The 24,983-nt window shown below is 45.4% G+C and overlaps 1 protein-coding gene across 5 annotated transcripts in view; it reads right to left on the bottom strand.

Moving 5' to 3' along the window:
- ADAMTS14 (ADAM metallopeptidase with thrombospondin type 1 motif 14) overlaps nucleotides 1–15,216 on the bottom strand; it is an 83,193-nt gene extending 67,977 nt beyond the window's left edge. For all 5 annotated transcript variants that reach the window (XR_014168730.1, XR_014168731.1, XM_081913071.1 and 2 more), the window contains exons 1-2: nucleotides 15,012–15,216; nucleotides 11,872–12,293 (exon numbers count right to left, since the gene is read on the bottom strand). Coding sequence is in view for 3 of the 5 variants with exons in the window: in XM_081913071.1 (XP_081769197.1) it covers nucleotides 11,872–12,293; nucleotides 15,012–15,099 (510 nt within the window). In the remaining 2 variants the exon portion in view is untranslated. The remainder of the gene's footprint in view (nucleotides 1–11,871; nucleotides 12,294–15,011) is intronic.
- Between the last annotated feature and the right edge of the window lie 9,767 nt (nucleotides 15,217–24,983).

Below are 24,983 nucleotides of genomic sequence, written 5' to 3'. Positions count from 1 at the left end.
TTAAATGACACATCTTGCAGTAGTTCTTTTTTAAAAAGGGGGGTTAAGCATTTTTAACTAGATATAGTGAAATTCTGATGTGCTTTCAATTATCTTATTAGTCAAATGTTCATTTCAGTTAGTTTGTTTTTAGTTCTAGCATTTTTAATTGTATATCACAGATTCTTTTTTTGCTGTTGCTGCAGAAAAAAGCAATTTAAAAACAAACAGGGTAATGCACTACCAGTGTGATCCCCTACACAGCCTTCTCAGGAACAAGCATCACACAGTTCAATGAGGCCTACTCCCACATCACAAGGTCTATAGTGTCTATAGTGAAGTGTCCCAAACTTGGGTCTCCAGCTGCTGTTGGACTACAACGCCCATCATCCCTAGCTAGCAGGACCAGTGGTCTGGGATGATGGGAATTGTAGTCCAAAAATGGCTGGCGACCCAAGTTTGGGAAACCCTGGTCTATAGCTTCTTCTACTGCATATGTCAATGGCAAAGGGAGAAAGCCTAAGAAGTCACCACACTGTCAACATAACAGAGCTTGTTCAGAAGACAAGCAACAACAGCAAACTGGGGGGGGGGGGATTAAAAGCTGTTCTATTGTCTTATTTCTCCCTCCTTTGGAGGAGGGCTAAAGGTGCAGACATGGCTGCGAAATGTCCCAAAATGATCCCATACAGGAGCCTAATCCCCCTTATTTTCTCTTCTCCCAATGGGCCTGGCACCAGCCTTTTCAGCCAAGCACGTTTCTCCGCTGGAATCTCATCAGCTGAGCAGCTCTGGAGTTGGGAGCCAGCGCCAAGCCAAAGAGAGACTGGCTTGGCAGAAGCTCCTGGCAGCCCCCAGCACGGGAGGCTAGTAGGCAAATGCTTCAGTAGACCCTGCCAACCTCAGCACCTCCCTGCCAGCTATCTTGGTAAAGTTGGGTCTCAAACATTTTAGTTGGCTTGGAGGTGATGAGCATATGACTGGAGTCCAGCCTCTAGGCTGACGCGGGTTTTCTCAACGTTACACAGTAAGATAAAAACCCTGAAGCGTTCTGTGTATAGTGGTACTTCTGGTTACGTACTTAATTCGTTCCGGAGGTCCGTTCTTAACCTGAAACTGTTATTAACCTGAAGCACCACTTTAGCTAATGGGGCCTCCTGCCGCCGCTGCACGATTTCTGTTCTCATCCTGAAGCAAAGTTCTTAACCTGAGGTACTATTTCTGGGTTAGCGGAGTCTGTAACCTGAAGCGTATGTAACCTGAAGCATATGTAACCCGAGGTACCACTGTACACACAAAGCCAGTCTAAATGTTCAGAAGCAGCATTTGGTGCAGAACTGCATGTCTGATGGGTCTCCATATAAAAGGTCAGGGGTTGGGGGCAGTGGCCTATCATGGGTTGCTAGTGCCTGGGGCTGCGCAACGTGGGTAGGAGGGAGGTACACATGTGCATTCAACTGCCTAATAACGTCCACGTCACCCAGGAGATCGCAGCCACAGAGATAAGCAAAGAAGAGTTGTTCTGTTGTATGGAGAGGTCACTTCCTGGTTCGCATGGAGAGCTGTTTTCAATGGACCCCAGCGACGGAAGCATGCAGCTGAATTGAGGAAGCACCACATGTTGAAATTTTGTGCCCCTAGAATTTTGCGCCCAGGGCAACCATACCTTATTCTCTGGCTTACCAAATATCCAGCATCTGCATGGCCAGCAGATGGAAGTAAATATCTTCCCCCACTCATTCAAGACAGGGTAGGTCTTATTTTGAATACACTGAGCTGTATTAAACTACCCTGTTCTGCTAGCAGAAGCCAGCATGAGGGCTCCCCTGCTAACACAACAGGGCTTTCCCCCCTTGTGCACCCCCAAAAAAAAATCCACTCTAGGGGCTTGTGAGAACGCCCCCCCCCAGAACAATGTGTGGAGGGAGGCGAAATGCTTGCGCTGTAGGAACAACCTCCTTAGCACCACATTGAATTCCACCCAGTACGACCAAAAATTAAGCACAGTTAGTCTTTGTTATTTCGGATTACACGCTTGATAATCCACCCTGCCCCCCTCCCCGGTTTCACCCACTCTATTACAAGTGTCTTTATTAGTCCATAGGCATAAGGGAAGGAAACTCTACTTCCTGAAGTTTGCATCTTAGACAGCTTCCATTACTACCCTACTTTACATAACCATCGCACTGTATGCCTCATTAATCCACCCCAACAACTAAGCAGAACTTAATTTTAATGATGGCATTCATTTTCAAATTGGATCCAGCTCTACATAAGTACATACTGAATCACAGGTCAGTGTGACCCTGCCAAGGAAACATCAGAATGTGGGCAGGTCAACTTTAGGTGGAAACAGCTTTTGTGGTAAGCATTCCTATCCATACACACACACACACACACACATACACAAATGCTGGGCCTGACCCTCCCCAGGAACCAACAATTTATTTCAAGAATTGGCACCCCCAGAGCCAACAAAAGACAATGTACAATGTACATATCACTGCTTTTCCTATGTGTTCATTGAATGATCTTTCAGCAGCTTCGGTATGTTTCATATTATGGAAATATTCCCCAGCCTCCTCCAGCACATTGCATTCTCCCTCTTTGACACCACAGCAGCAGCAAATCGTGGGACATTTCCTTCTTAACCAATTCCAACCGATCAGGACTCACGTGGCACGTGAGATGTCACAGGGCTAGGAAACCGAACAATGAAATGAGGCCAATGCTTTTCCACCTGCCACTGTCCTTCCATTCCTGATAGGGGAGTCTTGCAAAATTGGTGAACATTTCTACGCTCTTCATTGTCACTCCCTATTGCAGAAAGCGTTCCTGAAAACCAGAGTCCCATTTTGGCACATCTCAAGAGCGAATAGGATTGAGTTAAAACAGCCACACATACTGAACATTGTGTAAGGCAGTTATTAAGCAACATCTGTACCAGCTGCAGACACAGCAATGTTTGTAAAGGGACGTGTGGAAGTGAACTGCAACCTCCTATCCCCATCCATTAATCAAACTCCAGCTAGTTCCCATTACACTGTAAATGGAATAATGACTGGTGTGCACTTTTCACTTACAATGAGAGTATTCTAAAAAACCAAAAAGACCTCAGAGCAGCCCATTCAATTCCTGCCAGGGAAGTTGGGCACTTAACATTTTGTAAGTATGCCCATTTTAAAGAACGCTAGCTTTATTTGCATGTTTTGCCAGCTTGTGCACAAATGAAAACAAGAAGAAACGAGGCCGGGAGACTCAACAGTATTCCTTCAGAGTGTTTCTCCAAGCTCAATCCAACACCAGGAATTCAGCAAGTTAGGTATGTAGGAAGTTGCCATATAGACTAAGACTAATGGTTCGTCTCTACACTGTCTGGGTCTCAGACGGGAATCTTTCTCAACTCCACCTGGAAATACTAGGGATTGAACTCAGGATCTTTTGTGTACAAAACATGCATTCTGGCACCAAGCCATGGTCCCCTCCCAGCTCTTATTTCCATCCGCCCGTCACCAGGGATGTCAGAATTCCAACACAAATGGAAAAGTAAGCAGAGATTGTTGCAGTTCACACATTTCTCTGTGGTCAGGATTGAAAACCAGTCCAGTGAATAAAATCTGTATTCATTTATGTAGCTGCTGTTCTTTTTTGGTCTGCAAATGATACATAATCTAATTATAGTTGTTGTTGTTGTTTTACACTGTTTTGCTGTTTTCTTTACACTAAATGTTATATAGGAAATGTAAATAGCCACATAACTTATGCAACTTATGTGCAGCTAGATAAACAAGGTAGTATTTGGCAGAAAACAAACTATGGTGGAAAACAAAAGAATGCTGACTGCGATGAATACAGGTTGGAACAAAAATAATAGAATCATAAAGTGGGAAGCGATACCAAGAGTCATCTACTCCCACCCTCTGCAAAACAGGAATCTCAACTAAAGCATCCATGACATAGAATCATAGCCTTCCTAGATACTTGCCCATGACACTAGATGATCAAATGATAAATTGCCATTTCAGAGGCTTTCATCAGAGGTTAGAAGTGTTAAGAAGATGCAGTGATCAGGATCGCAGGACACTCCATGCACTCAGTAACAATGCTACCAGAGTTCAAAAATATCCAGTTTTGAATACAAGTTCCCTTTGCCCCAGAAAATAGTTTTCTGCTCATAAATTATGAACATTAACGCTCATGTGCCCGTTTTTGTGCCTCCATGGTCTACTTTCCTCTGAATTTAAGGGCTGTCACTAAAGTTGGTTAGGAAGGAGAAGATTTCCCCAATTCTGTCCCTCCTCTTTCCTTCCACCTGAATGTCAGTGTAGCTAAGTGAACACCTAAAACCAATTCTGGAATTTCACTTGCTTCACCTTGTTTGCACAGTCCCCTGTCACCACAGTGCACATATACTTCGATGAAACATTGCAAAACAAGAAATCGTATGATTGTCTGAAAAAAATATTATCGTGTGGTTTTCCACTGGTACATCAATGAACTTCTGAGCAATGATAAAAACACCACACAAAAAGAATCTTGGAGCAATTACACATACCATCACATAAAGACTGATAAAAAGCACTGTGCATCAGTTAAGTATTGCAAGGGGAACAAAAAGAAACTCAAGGAACTAAAAGCTGCCACATACTGCACAAGCACCCTACCGTGTTCAAAATACGCATTCATTCATTCATTCATTCAAGGAAAAAGTGGGGTTTCCAAGTGTGCTGGTTTTTCCTTAGAAGCAAGACTGGGTGACTCAGAAAATTCCGGAGGATATTTGGATGAGATATTCAGAAGCATCCCCAGCATTTGTTGATTTCTGAAACAAAGAGTTCGACTTTGAGTATGCAGTTAAAAATAATAATACCCTGTGATTTGTGATTTGAGCAATCAGTTTGGCTTGGAATTTCCTTGTTAGGAAAAAATAACAATGCATGCACCACAAGTGCAGGCACACACATGCAATCTCTCACAAAAGCCAAATTGGCTGTTACCAAATAAATAAATAAAATTAAACTCTAAGTCTGACTATTTGAAAAACACAAAACAAAACCCTTGCATCATGAACAGCAGACCAATGAACCGATTTAAAAGTTAACCTAACAAGGCAATCAATGTAAAAATATTGGCATGTGCCTTCCAGTTTGGTCTGCTGGTGCAGGTGACCTACAATAACCAATCATGCAGAGGGGGAAAGTCACCAGTATATAGCAGCCTGGTGGATTTTAAAATCCCAGCCTTTGCCTAGGCAATGTTTTGCCATTCCCCACCAACACTGAGAGAGCATGCGTAGATCAGAAAAAAGTTGTGCATGTATAATTTGTGGGGAGTTGAAAAAAGAAAAGATCCAAGTGTTTGCCAATGCTGATCATAAATTGCCAGATCATTTCTAATTGAAGCTGAGGAAACTTTGCCCACAAGGGGTGGGTGGGAAGCAAAAGCCCTCTTCTGTGCCAACATCATCTACAATGGAACCAACACCAGAAGCAAAGCATGCAGTCACTTAGGGTCAGAAATCTCTTTAGAGGTGCCGATGAAGCTGTTATGTACTGAAGTTCTCACCCTGGGCCAGCAGGGGGATACTGTAGATAGTTATGCAAATGAAGGATCGAAAGTGACCTTCAGTGATTGGATAGTTTGTATGCAAATGAAGGATCAAAAGTGACGTTCAGTGATTGGATAGGTTTAGAAAATGGCAACAGTTACATTGTTCTGGAGCTCTATATAAACAGACTGACTGAGCCCCTCAGCCAGTTCTGTTCCAGCTTACAAATAAAGAGCTGCCTTGGAAGAATCGCTGTGTCGTCTGCTATGTCTACCCACAACTTAACAGAAGCCATGTGCAATCTGAAAAGTGCCCTCCTCACAAGCACTTGCACTATTCCAGTGGATCTCAGGGCACAACTTTCCACACGGCCAACTATTATGCCACTCAAGTGATTATGTCTGTTTCTGGAGGTTCTCAATTGCCAGTGTGTTTTGGACGCAATCCCAAAATAGAAGGTGACAACAAGGACCAGTGCAGCCTGTGATGCTCTCCAGGCTGTCTGAGCTCACTTTTCACTTGCCCTTCTAATATAATTTGCATGTGGGCCATTAAAAAGCCAATACTGCAATATTTTTCTTTTGTTCCCCCCTCCTATCCTTAGTGAAGGAAATAAACCAAAAGCCTTTATGTTTGTAGTCTTATCGACGCCAACATTTCCCTTGTCCATGCCTAGGGAACGGGCGGTTTAGTCCTTCAAATACTGTAGATACTATCACTTGAGAGCCCAGTTCTTTCATCTTTCTCATTTGAACAACATGGCTCTCATTTAGAAGCTTTTTTAAGCCAATGTGTGACACAGAAAAGTTGCTGTGACTGAGGATACTTTGGGAATACAACTTAGTGATTTGTATAATTTGAAGCAGCTATCTGAGATGCTCAACAAGACAGGCACTGCCATAATGAACTCAATTTTGTAACAGAAAGAGGCAGCACACACGGCTGCTTCATTTGGAAAACGTTAAACTTATCCAAACAAAACGGAGAGGTTTCATGGAATGAAATAACTGAATGGGTGGGTGGGGGTGTTTCAAACTTCCATTGATAGTCTGTTTCAATACAAGACAGTGGAATCCACCAAGCTGGAAACGTGCCAGTCGTTTAATGAAAAGTCAGACAGTTTGGCACAGACATTACACATTGTGCCATGGATAAAATTACTGCCCTCTCTAGTGTTTCCTCAATAAATCAATAGGAGGGGAGGTAAAGAGGACAACATGCCAAACAGGACAGGAAATGCTGACAGTGAAATACGAGAAAACTGATAAAAACTGCTACTTGGAGATCATAAGGCAAGGAATCTCAGCTGCAAAAGAACAGTCCGCTGCAACTAATATTTCACTAAGATTTAAAAAGATCTGGAAGGGCACCAGCCAAGAAGAGAGGCAATTTCAGGCAGAGAGATATAATTTATATTAAGCACTGCAAAAAAAAAAAAAGCATAGCAGTTTGCAACAAAAATTATCAAACGGCAGCAAACTCTGTCTGCAAATAAACCCACCCATCTGGGAAAGCCTGTAAAAATAAAAGTTTTCAGCATCAGACAAAATGCATACAATGTTGGAGCCTGTCTAACTGCATTGGGCAGCATGATCCACTGAGCAGGGGGCACTTCAGTGAAGGGCCTAGTCCAAATCACTACAGAATGAATCTCTGATATAAGTGGTGCAGCAAAGACAGTCCCCATAGACAACAACAGTGGACAGGTAGATACATAGTGATATCCTGGTCCCCAGTTTTTTAGGGCTTTATATGCTTAACAGAAAAACCTTAAATCTGGCTGGCTGGCATATTGGGAACTGGCAATAGTTCCCTCAGCACCAGCCCTACATGCTGACAGAAGGCAAAGCTGGCCACAAATTGGCTAAAAAAAGTAAAGGACCCCTGACAGTTAAGTCCAGTCACGAACAACTCTGGGGTTGCGGCGCTCATCTCGCTTTACAGGCTGAGGAGCCGGCATTTCTCCGCAGAGTTTTTCCAGGTCATGTGGCCAGCATGACTAAGCTGCTTCTGGCAAAACCAGAGCAGCACACTGTTTACCTTCCTGCCAGAGCAGTACCTATTTATCTACTTGCACTTTTGGGTGTGCTTTTGAACTGCTAGGTTGGCAGGAGCAGGGACCGAGCAATGGGAGCTCACCCCATCGTGGGGATTCAAAACGCCGACCTTCTGATCAGCAAGCCCAAGAGGCTCGGTGGTTTAGACCACAGCGCCACCCGCCTCCCTCACAAATTGGATACAGCCCCAATAAGTGAGGTAACCAGAATACATTTCTATGTCCCAGTGGTGAGGGACTGATGAGCTTCCCTCCCACCAGCAGATGGGAGAGCAATCAAACCTTCCTGGATGAAACTGCTAAGGTAGTGTGGTGATTAAGAACCTGGGGCTGAAATCACTTGATTTAGTTAATGTACCCAATTCAGTTAATGCATTAATATTATTAAATGCATTTAGCAATATTAGTAAATGCAGTTAATATTATTACTGCTCACAAGTTATGCTTCCCCCACTTTAAATGTCACTACGCTCCTTCCATTTAGTTTAGATACAACATTGTTATTTATCAGAAATATTTATGAACTCTAAGCTTCGTAATACCACCACAGAGGTATACAAAAAACAAAACAAAAAAGTTTTAAGCAAGTAAAAACAGGTAAAACAGTTCTCGGAGGATATCAGTTACTGCCCACAAATAAACTTCTCCTTCTGGAAATGTCTGGGAAAACAAAACAAAAAAACCTTTTCCTGCATCTGACAAAATATCTAGAATGCGGGAGCCTGTTTAATGTCAGTCACAGGCATCTCAAGGTACAAATGGGGAAGTCAAACCCTGGAGAATTCTTGTACTGAGCTCAATTGTCTGACTTGGTTCCCCCTTTAAAATATGGCTACAATTCTAAACATTTAACAAGAATGCTATTCCCCACGCCGTCCCCACAAATACCACTTGCTTAGGCTATAGGAAATCACCATCTTTCCTTTCTGCAAATCATGGGGCAGGGGGGAGAGAACTCAGCAGACATCTGGACACTGAAATGAAATATAGGGGCCGCAAGGGAAATTTAGGGCTCTGGCCAGATGAAGACTCCTGGGCATCTCCTTAGTTTGCTTACTCACTTGCCTAGAAAATGACAAGCAGCTGGCTGAGGGGCATGTGAGCTGCAGCTGTAGTGCTGTTTGCAAAATGATACAAGACTTAGCTTTTCAACTCCATGGTAATTAGAACTTCTAATTTCCTAAACCACTTTGGAAAATCGGATCCCATGTTCATAATTACACAGTTGAGAAGGACAAAAGCATTCTGATGTAAGGGACTAAAAGCATCTGGAGGTGTTCATTCCTACATATCCTGCAATTATTGTTGGCTTTTCACCTGATCTTTTATCTTCAAAGGGACACTGCTCTGTCTTTTTACTTATTAAACACGCCCCTGCAGGCTCAGAGTGAATAAAACTAATTGGCAGGTTTAGGAAAGTCCACAGCAGAGCAAGTCTGTATCTAGATCCTTGCTAGGCATGGATGAGTCCACCAACGTCAGTTTCTCTTACGTTTCTCATTGCTCCAGTCTTACCTTTAACCTGTCTTGTCTTCTGCCCTCTTGTGTGGGTGAAAACTGTAACTAAAACACTTGGCTACTGCAGTGTGATAAACAAGGGGCAGGGCTGTGGTAAAGATGTGCCAACTTCAAGGCCTTTGAATTTGGGCTTAATTCTTGGAATTATTCTGCAGAAACAGAAATGACCTGCAGAAATATTACACAGGGGGCAACTATTTTTTTGTGCATGACTGCTGGCATTTGGGTCCTTTTGGACTGACAAGAGGGCAGAATGGGGGTGTAACTGAGGGGGCAGAACGGGGCGGGGTATAAGGAGGGCAGGGCAGATTTATGTGTGGTCTGCTGACATGCACTGAGGCCAGGAACGGAACCCCACGCAAAATGGTCCCCACCTGTATATACCAGAACTCACGACCCTCTTCATTGTAAACTGACCCATGCATTGGGATATAACTTCATCAATTCTCCCATAGCTAGCTTGGACAGGCGTTTCTATCACCGAGCTATTCAACTATGCCAACTCAGCTTTCGGCGGGGCAATATTATCAGATCCCTAAGTATAGCCTAACACTTAGTACACATAGGAATAACCTTAATACTCCACTTTATCTGTATTGCTCGTTTTATTCTGATGCAACAAAATTCATATTGGGACTAGCAGAATATTGAGAGGGGATGTCTCATTTCCCCCCTTCTCTGAAAACAAAAATAATAACAATAAATGGCTAAATGTAAGGAGTACTGGGCTGTAGAGAGGACCTACAGGGAAGAGCCTTACTACAAGAAGCGGGGCAAAAAATAATAATATAACAACTTCCAATTCAAATCCAAGATGGTATTTGGCATGCAAAACCGAGCCTCTGTACCCACTCCTTTGAATTGCCAGTAAGTATGGCACATAAGGCCATACGGGTCTAACTTGGAATCAGTGATGACGAAGAAGCAGCTAACAAATAAATACCTTCAAAATTCTCATATATTTGGAAATGTGCATAAATAGGTTTGCTATTGACAAAGATTTCAATTAACATAGGATATTGTTACTAAAACCACAGGACTTGGTACATTGCACAGTGCGCTTGGTACACTTTAAGACCTCCACAGATGTTCAGTCAAACGTGCAATGTTAGGATGGCACTGACTCGACCAACCCTACATCTGTTTGTTCAGCATCAAAATTGCACAGAGACCTGCCAATTTTGCGGTATACAGACACTTCAAACTAGGGCTTCATGGGCTGTACGCCTACTGGTCTCATCTGTGACACTCAGTGTACAGGCACTGGGTGGACCTGATAGTAGTAGCCCAGGAAGCGGGCAGGGCAAGCCTTCAGAACCCTAATATTCACTGTGTGTGTGTGTGTGTGTGTGTGTGTGTGTGTGTGTGTGTGTGTTTCAGTACAGAAGAAAATGGCACAGATGGCAACAGACCATTAAACACTTGAATATATTCTCTAAAAAAAAACTTTGTTTAACGTAAAAGCTGAAACTTTCTGGATGCTGAATTATGTACCAAATATAGAATTCTGCACTTGTGTGATGCATTTACAAAGCTCCAGAATACATTTGAAACTAGCTCTGAGAGTGCAAGTGAACTTTAGAGTTGTTTTACTCCAGGCTTCCTCAACCTCGGCCCTCCAGATGTTTTTTGAGACTACAATTCCCAGCATCCCTGACCACTGGTCCTGCTAGTTAGGGATCATGGGAGTTATAGGCCAAAAACATCTGGATAGCCGAAGTTGAGGAAGCCTGTTTTACTCCCAACAGCAGCAGCCCCTGCCCCATGGCAAACTAAGCTGGAAACTGAGAGTAGATTCAAGAACTGTTTGTGATGTGGTACCCAGGGTTAGCGGTTGAATGAAGGTCCCACGAGCCATGTGGCCAAGCAGGTCTTTGAAACCTTGCCAGACTTAAATATTTAGGATTCTGCAGGTGACTTGGAAGCATTTTCCAAAGTTTGAAAAGCAACTCAGAATCCCTGAAGACATCATTGCCTGCAGGTGCCTCAACTGATCCAGCAGTGGTTCATGCAGGCTACCATTCTCTTTAAAACAGCAGCTAGGCTGATGCTCACAGGAATAACCTAAAGCTGGCAGCATGTGCTTCCCTGAGATTTATCTATCAAGACCAATAGTTGCAAGTGAACCTATCCTATCCATTCTGCAAGACACTTCTAGTTGGCAGAGTTACCTCTTAACCAAAAATAAAGTCCAGCCTGGCTAGTAGCAAATATTTTGTGCTGCGTAAGAGCCAGAGGTCTGATAAAACGAACAACAGTTCTTGAGTAAAGCTCTTTTGTGAAAAGCAGCGTTTCCCCTGAGCCCCACTAAGGCACAAGACTAGTGAGATAGCTTCATTGTGCTCTATTTCACCCACTGCTGAATGAGAAACTGAATTGTGTTCTTACTTTGCATCCTGCCAGCACAGGTGCTGCTGAAAAGCAGGGCTGCTGAAGATCAAAAGGAAAACATCGTGATGTCAGCAGAACAATGGGGATTTCCTTCACACCCACTTACCTGCTGGTATTCCCCTACCCTGATCTGCCAGATCTTCAAACAGGAAACAGAAATTTTTTAAATCTGAAGTTGGCGACTTTATCCCCTAATATCCGTAACAAATATAAGGTGAATTCCAGAATACACACTCATAGCAAAAAATTATTTGCAAGGCTCAGAGGGGCTTAAGTAACAAGGCAAAGACAGTCCTAAGGCTGGGGAAACAGGAGAAAGGGATTCATCTCTTCTGTGGACAAGAAGAAGAAGAGGAAGACTCAATCTGCTTCTGCTTACCAGTCCATCACAATTACTGATGGCCACTGCGGCACCTGGCATCCCCGAGACTCCTCCTGTAAAAGCACAGTCCTGTTGCAGCGGTTCCCGAAAGACTTCCCGGAAGTCCTCTTGCCACTCAGTCAATGCGCCAGGTGACACCAGCCGCCGGTTGGGCTTCAGGCGAAGATGCAGCTCCTTTCCAAAAACAGTAACATTGAAGTAGTACAAGCGATTCCCAGGCACGCCTTGGTTCAGAAAGGAGGTGCTGCGGGCAACCCTGCGCCGGCCTGGGTGAGGTGGAGGAGCGGGAGGGTGGGTGGCTTTGCCCCTCCTTGCTGCCACCGAGCCAGACACCACGTGCGAGAGGAACCGTCCCTGGCAATCTGCACTGAAGGGCACAATCACACCATATTCACTTAGCTTTCCAGACAGGAGCAGCTCTAGTGGAAATAAATACAGATAGACATACTTCAATACATTCAAAGCAGAGCGGGGCGGGGAAACCCCTTTTTTCGTAAGCGTGTTTGAAAAGCCTTTGCTCCTCTCAAGATATGCACACCTGCGGCTCCAGCCTCACGGGGCTTAGTCCTGCAGTTAGCCATCCATTGGCCCATGGCAGGTCACACTACTTTCCAAGTGAGCCACCCGAAGGAACTATCACACAAGGCACCCAGTAACAACACAAAGGCAGAGCTGTATGAAGTCTGAACAAATGTATACATAAAAACTCTACAACCAAAACAGAAGAATTCTGGCACCCGAATAAGACACATTTGCAAAACCCATTTCATTGATTTAAATTTATTCTGCAATTTCAAGTGTTTTGCATAATTTATGCTGGTTTTGCTAACCATGTGCGTGGATCAAGGAACTATGCAGGGCACTGAAGTCTTCTCCTGCCCAGTTCCACCACCACCACACCAGACACAAGTTCCAGGAGGCATACTTTTAAAAAATCTAAACTTAGAAGTGTGTTTTCACTACTCCAAAGAGTTAGAAATTTGTTTATAACACACACACAAAGGGGCTGTAGCCAATGAAGTTTGACTCAAGAGTAGCCCCACTGATATTCAGGGGCCAACGTTTGTCATGTCCATTAATTTCAGTGTGTCTACTGAAAGTTTGACTACACTCCCCTATAAGAAACTCATTTTATAAATTAAAGCTGAGAATCTCAGGAAATTCAGGTCTGTTCCTTATAAGTGCTTTATGCACTCTCCCCCGTGCTCATGTGGAACTGCGGAACACAAACAGAATAGGCACGTGGGCTGAGGGCTACATATCTGGGTGGGCTACTACATAATTGTGTTGGCCTGCAAAGGTTTGCAGAGACACTTTACTTTTTACCTCCATCCTTCACCCAGTTTTTTTATAGGGGTTCTTAAATTTAACTACAAACCTTCAAACTTTTGTTTCAGAGTAAGCCAAAAGAATGGTGGCTGCAAACATTGATATTTATGGAGAGGGGCAGTTCTGTTAAGTGGGAAGCTATTGCTCTTCTTCCTCCACCTGCAAAACCTTTATGATTTCCCCCTCATAAACTGTAGCTCACAAAGCGTCAACTGGGCATGTTCAACACAGCAGAAGAAATTCACACTGACACGCCCTTATGCTTCTTGCATGCCCAGCTAACACCAAGCATCCAAAGTATTCATTGTGCAGTTTCCATGTCACACTGTTCCTCTAAAGTAGAGAATCCCGCTGAACTTAAAAAAAAAAAGTGTGTCAGCATTGTAACATACTTTGGCAAGGCTTGCAAAAGAATCCCATGTGTTAGCTCTGTATTCCAATTCCTCATCAGAGCTTAAACAACACTGTTTTAGCTACTGCATCAATTGTCAAAACGAAGCTTTTAAAAAATGAACTATGGAGGTGAGCAGCATTGCCATCTTAAAAAAAAAAGAATCTCTGAAGTGATGCACTCCTATTCCTGCAAAGTGTTTTGCCTTACTGACTGCCCATCTCTGCACCCTTCAAATGCAGCAAAGGTTTTAAAATGGAACCTGTTTAAAAATACTTGGGCAGCAAGGTAAATGGAAAGAACTCTCAGCCTACCCGTCAAATGTCATCAGTCCAGCTGAAATCCATTAACCTGCCTTTGGAGGAAACATGCTTAGGTTCAGAGGTATAAAGCTAATTTGGAAAACCTGACTCATAGAGCCAAAACACAGTGATAAGTTTAATTCTGTGTTTAGGGCTTGCCATTTGTTTCAGGGCTCCATCCCAACTTAATAAGGAACAGGGGTGGGGGGCTGTGAGTTTTTAACTGGCGTTCTCCCTGTCCTGAAAAGAAAACATGTCACTGGTAATATGGGAAATGCTGGAACTCCCCTTCCATTTTTTAAAAAAATTGTTTTTATTAAAGAGTTTTGGGGGTTGTTGGTTTTGTTTTGTTGTAAGAAACAAAATCTTTAAAAGCCAGGCGTGGGGAAACCAGAGGCACCTGAAAATGGCTCCCAAAATCTGTCTTTCTTATCCTGTCCTAAGCAGGATTAGCCGATAGAGATCTCGAATGTCTAAAAGTCAAGATCAAAGAGTAGTTTTTGTTTGGCTTCCCCCCCCCCTGCCCCGGCCCACCTCTAAGGTACAGTCAGGGGCAGGGTAGAGGGCAACGGGTGCCTGGAAATGTGAAACCTCGGTGTTTCGCAGCATTTGGTGCAACACTTTGGTACTTGATCAGATGGGCGACAGATGACCGGCCCAAAACAAAACAAAACGCCGAACTGCACTTCCGCGCGATAACCAAACCAGCATTTCCATCTCTCTCGGGCCACTCGGGTCAGGCTGGCAAGAAGACGCGTTTGCATTCATTCCTGGTCGCCGTTTAGTGCGGCAGCAGGAACCACCGGCGCCCAGTGGAACTTGCTTGCCGGTGAGGATACAGAGACTGGGCGGGGGGGGGGCGGAATCCTTCCACGTTTTGCTAGGTAGAAAGCCTTGAATTCAGCGAGCCTTGCTCTCCGGGAGCGGGCAGCGCTGCTGGATCGCGGACCGAGCGCGCGCCTCCTCCCGGACCCTGCCTCCTGCTTCTTCCAAGCGAGATGCCCACCCAGGAAGCCCGCAGGTAGCGGGACGCGAGCAAGGCGCCCAGAGAGATGCAACGGCGCGCGAGCCGGGGCGGGCAGGTTGACCCGCTTCCCTCCCCCGCCCCTTCCTACCTTGGGCTCTCGCTCCCCTGCCCGCGGCGAGCCAGCAGCTGAGCGGCACCAAGCAAGACAGCATCGCATAGAGAGGCGGGTAATCCATTTGCGGAGGCTCGCCCGGCGCGCCACCCGGGGACTCCAGCGCCCGGCCAGCCCCTCACAGCCGGGAGGTGGTGAGGAGAACGAGGAGGACGGAAAGCTGCTCCTCCGGGTCGCCTGAGGGGCTCCCCGCCTGGCGCGCTCTCCCTTCTCCTACCTGCCTGCCGCCGCCTCCTGCCGGCCCGAGAAGGGCGCTCTGTCAGCGGGCGAGGGCAGGCGCCGCTCCTCCTCCTCCTCCAGCCGGCCCCGTCTCCGCGCTGCGCCCGGCCCGGGACGAGTGCCCTCCATGCAAGGCGCGCAGCGAGCGAGCGAGCGGCCGGCCGGCGGAGCGGAGGAGGCGCTTCCCGCTCTCGAGGCGGCTGCCAGCTGAGGAGAGGCGAGCCCGCGGGGGGGCGGGGGCGGGGAGGGCCGTGACGACGCCGACGCCTCTGAGTGACAGGCGGGCCGCCGGCTGGAATGGGATACAAAGGGGAGGGGGCTGCACACAGCCCGCTCGCCGCCGCTGCCTCCTCTCCCGCGGGAGGCACTCGCAGAGTGGAGAGAGAAAGAGAGAGAGAGAGGACTTTCCATTGCACGTGGCGCTTCCAGCCCTGCGCCACTTGCCATTGGTCGGCCCCGGAGCCAAGCCCCGCCCCCCACTTTCGGCGAGGGTCGTCCCACCCCCGCCTCAAGGGCTTTTGCCGATGGCACCCGAGAGAGGCGCAGCACGCGCGCACGTCGCCACGCAGCCTGGGCGCGAGACGCGCTTGCCCGTCTCCTGGCAGACTGGCGGGGCGAGGTCCCCACCTGCCCTGCTCGGCCGCCTCGGAGGTTTGAAGCTGCTGCCTTGGTCCAAGCCAAGCTGGTGGCAGCCCCTCAGAAATGGGATCGGTCACCGTTTTCATAAACGGGCGGGGCGTTCCAAAGTTTCTGCCAGCCTGGGGATGCTAGGACTCCCTGCAAAAGTTACCGAAGCCCTTTCAAGAGGGAGGCGTGTTGCAGTCATCTACGTCTCTGAGTTCCTTCAGTGCGTTTCTGTACATGTGCTACTCAGAAATAAGCACCGTTGAGTCCCAGGAAAAGATTTGTTCATGGCAGTTTCTGCTTCTAAAAAAATCCATCAGATGGCTTAAAACATAACAAACCTTTGGTGGTGGTGGTGTTAAAAAAAAAAGCCAATATGAGTCCACACAGGGTAGCGTCAGAAGTAATCGCTCCTCACAATTGCTGGATCACTGCAGTCTGCTCTCCCTGCAGGATGCAAAGTATCTGGTGTTAGAATTCTCCTTGGGTTCACCCCCATCATGGCTAAAATGATTGGTAGCCATTTCAAGCTTAATGGCCTTTTGAACAATGTATACAGTATATGTCTAATACTCAAGTGGCAGTCAGGGGGTGTCAGGATCCAGCACACTGAGCGGACGAGACCAATAGCGGTTCTGGTTTTGGATTGGGGGTGGATTCGGTAACCCTACGGGACGATCTTTGCTTAGAGATGGACAGATGGAATGTTTTTTCTGCTGCTCTTACTGGACTTCTAACCAACTTCTGATACTGTGGATCACAAAACACTCTTAAACTGACTAGAACACCCAGTTGTTGGTGCTTAGATCACAGCATGCAACGAATCTTGGAAAGACCATCTAACCTAATTTGCTGCTGATGCAGGAAACCCAGTGCTAAAGCATCCCTAACATCCAGTCTTGCATGCCTCCTGCTGAAAACAGCAGCCATGCCTCTAGCTCTCACCCTTCTAATAGGTCTGTGCTGTGATATCAGGCGTGTGACACTCGGCATTGCACACACAGCAGCCTGCAGCAGCCACTGCCAATGGGTGCACAGGCAGGAAAACGCATACCCTTATGACATCAGAAGAGATAGAATTACTACTAGACATTGCAGAAGGGAAGCTTAAAAGCACACAGTTGCCATTTTCAGCAGCTTCTGGCCCAGACCGAGATTCTGAAAATGTATGCTGACTTCTGCTTCCCTGCCATTTATTTTCAGTTTGGAACATGTGAGAACAAAGGGAGTGACAGCACCAAAAAAAGACCAGTGGCTTTTCGTTTGCAGGAAACTCACCCTTCCGAAGGCTGCACTGAACTTCCTATGACTTGGGAAAGAGGGATCAAAACACTTCTCTAAACTTGCCCTGGAGCAACACTTTCTTCCACAATGAACCCCTGATTTATTTATTTTTAAAAAAGAAACTTCCTCAAAAAGCTTGTAAACATCCTTTTTCTTTTATATGATGAAATCAATCTGCTGCCGATAAAAAAATAAACAAATGCATGCCCACACAAAATTCTGTATCCGATATGGAATGAGGTACTTCGTTGTACTTATAAGTTACAGCGTATCTCAAGGTGCTAACCAGGCTTGCGAAACTAGTTAAGGTTGCAATCCTCTGCATGCACATGAACTTGGGAATTTCAGGAGGCTGGAGTCCTAAGCATACTTCCTAGGGGAAGAACCCCACCAAACTCAACAGGCCTTCCTATACAACACCAACTTAAGTGTTACATGCAGGGGGTTTTTTGTATTGAATCCTACTGGAATCTTTTGCATAAGCCAATAAAGGTTTGAGAATCTGAAGTCAGCTCAGCCTTGTGCTGTAATGCACATGCATGTTCTGTTGGGCTGCATCTTGGCTTCCTGCATTTTGCCCTCTCCCTGTGTGTTTGGATAGTTGCAAGGAAGGGAAATCCCCTCCCCTCTGCCTCAGTATGACAGAGATCTTCATTTTCATGTCCAATACCGTGATGAGACTTTACAGCATCTGTTCTGCATGATAAGAATCACGAGCAGTAAAGCACAACCGCCATATGATCTTAAGTGCAAACAGCTGTCTGCACAGGAATCTCCAGGGGGGTCCCTGAAATCACAGCAGGAATCTCACAGCGATTACTGAAACAAACACTAAAAAGGGGGGGGGTGCAGAGTGATATGGAACCTGGATGATCTGACATAAGGCTCATTGAGCACTCGAAATATCTGACCCACCCAGAGGGCATCTGTCCTTCAAAACTGAAGACTTTTAAGTGGCTGAGGTACTTCCACAAGGCCTGGAGAGATGAAATTCTGTACACATCTTGTTCCAGACCACCTAGAAAGCTACAGAACAACAGTGTTACTAACCAACATGGTAACAACTGAATGCTGCCCAGTTGGCTTTGACCTGCAGCAGGGCCTTCTTGGTGGTGTTTCCCTGTTTACAGAATGCCCTCCCTGGTGAGGTGTGTGTGTCTTTCTCAGTACTAATGTTGAGGATGAAACTTTTAAACGTTCCTGTTCAGCCAGGCATTAGGTGGCTGAAAGATGCCGTTCCTGGCAAGCCTGAGATTGTTTCCTCTTGTGCCAGCAGAGAGGAAACAGAAACACACAGGGTCTGTGGAAGTCTTGTTGCCTTCCACACACTTGGATCAGTCTGGAGAAAATTTCCAGGCATGTCCCGGAATGTGAATCTTTGTCTGCAGAACACAGACTTCCCCACACATATTTTGGTACACGCCCGTTTTAAGCACTGCTGCCATTCTCCAGGATTACATATGCCTTTTGTCCTCAGCCCTTGACTCTGTTTATAGAAATATTGTTCTATAAATATTAAGCCCTTTCTCACCCAAATTTCTACAGATCACATGTTATGGCATTGCAGGAAGGTCTTGAATTTGGGACATCTGAACAAATGCATATCCCGAATGTCTGCTGTAATGCATTCTGCACATGCCACATTAAAAAAAACCCAAAAAAAACCCTAAGACCTATTTCAGAAATGTTGGCGAGAGTTCTAAAATAATTTTAATTGGTGCTTTTTTCAGCACCCTCATCTGTAAAATCCATAAGCTTGAAGCTCTGCAAGACCAGCTGTGCACGCCTGAAAGAACGAATTACAGAAGCCTTTCTAGCAAGGACAAAAATAGATTTCTGACCCGGAATCATCTCATGAATATGAGCCAATCTATTGAGACCTCCAAGGTGAGAAATGGAAAGTCATGCTTCCATCTGGTGTGACCTGTGAATCTCTCATTGGTGAACATGATAAAATAATGGTGCCCAACTGCTGAAGCACAGCTGTGTGTCTCACAAAGTTATCTGTGTACTACAAAATGGGTTAATTGTAGTTGATCAAATTCTGCTAACTGATATGTCACAATCAACACAGACCCAGGCAAGCTTTAAGTTCATTGGTTTCAGTGAACTTAAGCCTACCTAATTATGTCAGATTGTGCCCATTTCTCTACATTGGCCCCAACAGAAGTGGAAAACGGCAGACACTCTTCTCCCCTTTGCCTTGACAGCGTCTTTTGCACACTGAACCCTCTCTAGTTAGCTGTTTGGTCCAATTTATATATTGAGCTTGTGGCAGCCAAGCATCTGATACTGTTTAGCGAAGCTGGTGTGGCAGCAAAGGAAGCTCAGTTGTTGAGGGAAGCAAACTGTAGTCCAGCTTCTGAGAGGGAGGAAAAACATCAGTTTGGCTGGATCAAAATCTCATACAGTGGCAGGTTGATGGTTGGGAAATGTTCTGGGACATAGGGAAGATATGAGACAGGAATTCCAGTGGCAAGGAAGCTGAAAATAGTTATAACAGCCAATGGTCTGAGAAAGAGGAAGCTGAAGGGTCCATGGAGAGCTTGGGGAAAAGGGAGAGATTTGAGACAGGAGGGGCAGCCACAGAGCAGTTAAGAAGTGTCGGGTTTAGGCAGAAAGCAAAGCGGCATAGGGAAGCTGATAGGGCATCTAGAAAAAGTAGGCGGTGTCCTGGGACACTGACCAAATCCAAAGAGTGCTCACTAGTGGTTCCTTAACATCCTGGGGGGAAAGTGGCAAGTGGGGTGCCACAGGGTTCTGTCCCATTGTTGTTCAATGTCTTTATAAATGACTTGGATGAATGAATTGGGGGGATGCTCATCAAATTTGCAGATGACACCAAACTGGGAGGGGTAGCCAATGCAGCCGAAAACATATTCAGGGTTCAGTATAATCTTAAAAGATTGGAGAACTGAGCCAAAACTAGCAGAATGAATTTCAATTGGGACAAATGTAAGATTCTATATTTAGGCAAGAAGAACCAGCTGCACCAATATAAGATGGATTACCAGTAGCACATGTGAAAAGGATCTAGTGGTTTTAGTAGACCACAAGCTTCACATCAGTCAGCAGTGTGATGCAGCAGCACAAAAAGCTAATGCTATTCTAGGCCGCATCAACAGAGGTGCGTATATTGTCCTGATCAATGGAAGTAATAGTACTGCTTTATTCTGCCTATGATGTCCAATTCTGGGCAACACAATTAAAGAAGGATATTGAAAAGCTGGAGCGTGTGCTGCTATCTTAAGGCTGGCTGAAGATTTAGGGTGGGGTGTCTACAGTACAGTACCAAAGGAAGTGCCCCAGCCCATCTGCAATGAAAAAAGTTTGGAGGCTATGATTGCTGAAGGTAACACAACTATTGAATCTAAGACAGAGGAGCATGTTCCAAAAAAGGTCCAGCAGACAAGGACCATGCTCTTCTACAGCCTTATGAGGAACGGTTGAAGGAGTTGGGTAAGTTTAGTCTGGTACAGAGGAGACTGAGAGGAGGTTTAATAGCCATCTTCAAATATCTCAAGGGCTGTCATGTGGAAGATGGAGCAAGCTTGTTTTCTCCTGCTCCAGAAGGTAGGACTTGAACCAATGGATTTGAGCTACAAATAAGGAGATTCCAACTAAACATCAGGAAGAACTTTCTGGCAGTAGGAGGTGTTTGGCAGTGGAAGAGTCTCCCTCCGGAGGTTGTGGACTCTTCTTCCTTGGAGGTTTTTAAGCAGAGCTTGGACGGCCATCTGTCATGGATGCTTTAGCTGAGTTTCTTGCATTTCAGGGGGTTGGACTCGATGGTCCTCAGGGAGGACCCTTCCAACTCCACAATTCTATGATGCTAAGAGGGGAGCATGATATTTTGGAGGTTGCTAGCAAGAAGCAGCCCTGGGGAGCCGCAAGTGTGTGCCTGTTTCTTTGGCAGGAACTGATAACTGCAAGACTTGTGTATCACTTATCCAGGTGCTTGCATGCTTGCTTCCACCAGTTCAGCCTGCATGTTTGTCAATAGCCATTACAGACACATTACAGATTCCCTCCTTGCAGTGAACTGGACCCCGTAAAACGAGTGCAAAGCAAATAGGTGAGGCTTTAACACTAATGGGTAAGGAGATGAGCTTTGCTTGTCGAATTCTCTCGTGGAAATTATCCGCATGGTAGCACCAGCTTGTTGGGGTTACGTTCAACTTCCCTGCCTCTTACTGATTTCTCTCTCCGGTGCTTGTGGTCCCTTGACAAGCCTAGTGCCGTGTCCCTCCCGAAGGGACTAAAGCGAAGCTGCCAGCAGTATCCCCGTGAATGGGGATGATCTCATCTCCCAGACGTGCAGAGCTAGGATTATATGAGAACAGAAAATATTTACTGCTGCACCAACTGGGTCCCATATAAAAAAATGTATGTGTGCAAAAAAAAAAAAAAAGGGAGGGGGAATTAAGTCCATGCTAGGCATTTAGGGTGGAATTTCCATGCATTGATCACTCACCTTCTGGGATCCCACACATCAACCAACCATTGTCATCCTATTATTTTCCCTGCAGTCTTTGCATGGGCTCCTGTAGATTCCTTGTTTATTGAGCATTCATTCATTCATTCTGATTTTCTTGCAGGCAGGTTATTCGACAATGACAAATCATATATAAATTGTATATATCTTCCTCTTCACTGGTCATTTATCCCACACATTTTTACTGTATTTCCCCATCACGTTCCTAATCACAAAAGGTCTGGGTTTCTTCCCCTTTAAAAGTTGATTTGCTACAGCAAAGCAACAGAAGGCTCTAATCTGCTTTAATTGCACGAACCTAAATTTCCGGATGCAATTGAATCCCTCCAGCAAAATACTGACAGTCTGGAGATGGCAAAAAAAAAAAGTCTGACTTTCCTCCTAGCACAATCTCCGCAGGTGTAGATATTATACTTCCATGTTTTTTAAAAAGGGCAGGGTTTGGACTTCCAGACTGCCAAACTTTTGCACGGATCTCTTGCCCAGTCAAGTCAGCGTATGACTGTTTACCTTCCTAACCCACCGCAAAGAATGTGATAAATAGCAATGGCACCATAGCACTCTTGGGCAAGCAACAAAATAACTTAATAAAAAAAAAAAGTAAGGCCTTTTACTATAAAAAAGTGGCCGAAAACTAAAGAGGAAAGCACAAGATAACAACTACACAAATTCTGTGAAAATAAGCCAGGATGATTGCTCAATAGCCACTTCATCAAAAAGCAGTTGCGGTCAGCGACATAATGAGCAGATGAAACTATCACAGATCTTTATAACCTTAGCAGTGGGCAGTTTTATGATCCAGGTCAAACTTTTAATTAGTGCTATGCTAAAACACTTTTCTGGCTTGCCTCATTCAGTCACGACCATCAACCAGGTTGCGGAAATGCTGCTGACCAGAAAAGACACCAAATACAGTGGTACCTCGGGATGCAAACAGGATCCGTTCCGGAGCCCCATTCTCATCCTGAATGGAACGTAAGACGCGAGGGCGCATCTGCGCGTGCGCGGGTCGCATTTTGCCACTTCGATACATGCATGTGACGTTATTTTGAGCGTCTGTGCACGTGCGAGCAGCGAAACCTGGAAGTAATGTGCTCCGTTACTTCTGGGTTGCCGCGGAGCGCAACCCGAAAGCGCTGAACCTGAAGCACATTCAACTCGAGGTATGACTGTACTTCTTTCTTTCATAAAGCTATTTTGTAAAACAAATTAAAAATACTGTGTCCATATGGGTTTTAACTGGCATTTAGCGGGGATTAAGCTGTTCCCTTGTTTTAAATGGCATTGGGTTGGGTTGATAATGTGGTAGATATATTTTAGTGTTATGGTTGATATGCTTTATTATGTAATGATGATTTTTTGCAATATATTATGCATGTCACTTGATTCACAATTGTATTTTAGTGTCTTACAAAAGCTGCCTTGTGAAGGGATTTACTCCAGAAAAGCATCCGATAAATATTGTAGGTCTTCATTTATATATTTTCTGTATTCAGGGTTGCTGTTCTCAACATATTGAAACCATCTGTGACATATAAGATGGCAGAAACATAATCTAAAATGCAATAATGCATCTATAAAAAAGGTGAAAGGTACATTACCTTATCCACTATTTAGCAACAGCAACACAGTTTTATCCACAAGTTGTCACCTGGACCTTAAAAAGTGCACCTAAATAAAGTTTATGTGTCTGTGGGCTTTACTTATTTCCACCAATGTTGGATGTTATTCTGGGGCGGCTGATGGGCAGGAGGTGGGGACTGTGACCACAGTGGGAGGCCTGGGAAGTTGTGATGAGGCCATGGGTTGACTGTTCTGATCAGTCCATAACAGATGCCAGCAAGGCAGCACCATGGAGAGCTCCTAGTGAGCCACTTATTCCAGGGTGGACTGTGGCCTTATGTTCCCCTCTACCCTTCCCAAGCTCCTTCTTCCTGGCTGGAGAATATGAATTCTTAATGGACCTTCCATCTGGCCTGAAGCAAGCACTTTCCTACCTGTGGCCTCCCACCTGACATGTTCCTTGCAATGTTTGGGCCGGCATAGTAGTGCAAGAGATACCTGACCCCTCAAGGAAATTGGGCCTGGGAGGAAGGTGTCCACAAAGGTTCTGGCTCGGGTTCCACAAGTTCCTGAACCACCAGCCTGAGGTTCAGAATCAGGAACATCAGAAAGCCAGTATGGTGTAGCAGTTAGAGTGCTGGACTAGGGACCTGGGAGACCAGGGTTCAAATCCCCCCTTCAGCCATGAAGCTTTTTGGGTGACCTTGGGCCAGTGGTGGACCTACATTTACAGGGGTGGGGGTGGACCTGAAGCTTGAACTGATATGGAGACCCCTTTGCAACCAGCAATGAGGTCTGGGCAACCACTGTTGTCTTCTTCAGTGGGTTTGTTCCATGACAGATCACCACAATTACTATTTTTAAAAAATTAGCTACTGCATCTCAGATTTTGATTAAAACTGCTATACTCGATTATCTCACATGTCAAAGGCACTAGTGTGAATTTAAAAATTCCTGCGCCTTATAGTTTGAGATAAAGCTCAGTTGGTAGAGCATGAGACTCTTAATCTCGGGGTCAGGGATTCAAGAACCATGTGGGACGAAATATTGGACTAGGTGGTCCTTGTGGTTCCTTCCGACTATTCTATGGTTCTATGCGGGAATGAAAATTAGGGAAATGTTATATGCATGCACGGTGCACTTTTTAAAGCTTCTGCTTCAAGATCTCCAGCAAGGGAGAACCCACCACCCCTCTGAGTGTCTAATTCCATTACCAGGTTCCTCTTCTCATCAAGAAGTTTCTCTGAATCTTCAGCCAAACTCTGTCCTCTTGTAGCTTAGGCCTATTAGAGAAAGTCCTATTAGAGATAGTTCCCCTCCAGGGAAGTGGAAAACAAATGTTTGCCTTCTTCTGTGTGGCAACCCTTGGGGGACTTGAAGAGTCCTCTCATGCCCCTCTTCAGTCAACTTTCCTGCAGACTAAGCAACCCCAGCTCCTTCCATTGTTCCTCAGAGGACTCAGAAGCTATGGTGCAGCTGACAATAACATTTGGCTTGTTTGCTGGCCAGCTTCTCCTGAAGAGCTTGCTATTTCTTCCCAGCGAATCTGTTCCTAGAAGGAGAGTAAGTCTCCCTCTTCTCTGCACAACTCCTGGGCTCTCTCATTAGCTGTTTACAGTAGAGCCTGGAAAACGTCCCAGCTTGTCCGTCTAATTCCCAGTGACCTCATTTCAGGATGCCTCCCTCTGCAACCAAGTTTCTGAATAGTTAGGGTTTGTTTCCACACTTCCTTGCATTACATGCCCCATGCCTCACATCACCAA

This window comes from Podarcis melisellensis, assembly GCF_964234715.1.
Source record: "Podarcis melisellensis genome assembly, chromosome: 5".
NCBI lineage: Eukaryota > Metazoa > Chordata > Lepidosauria > Squamata > Lacertidae > Podarcis > Podarcis melisellensis.
This window is presented reverse-complemented; position numbering and strand designations above follow the sequence as displayed.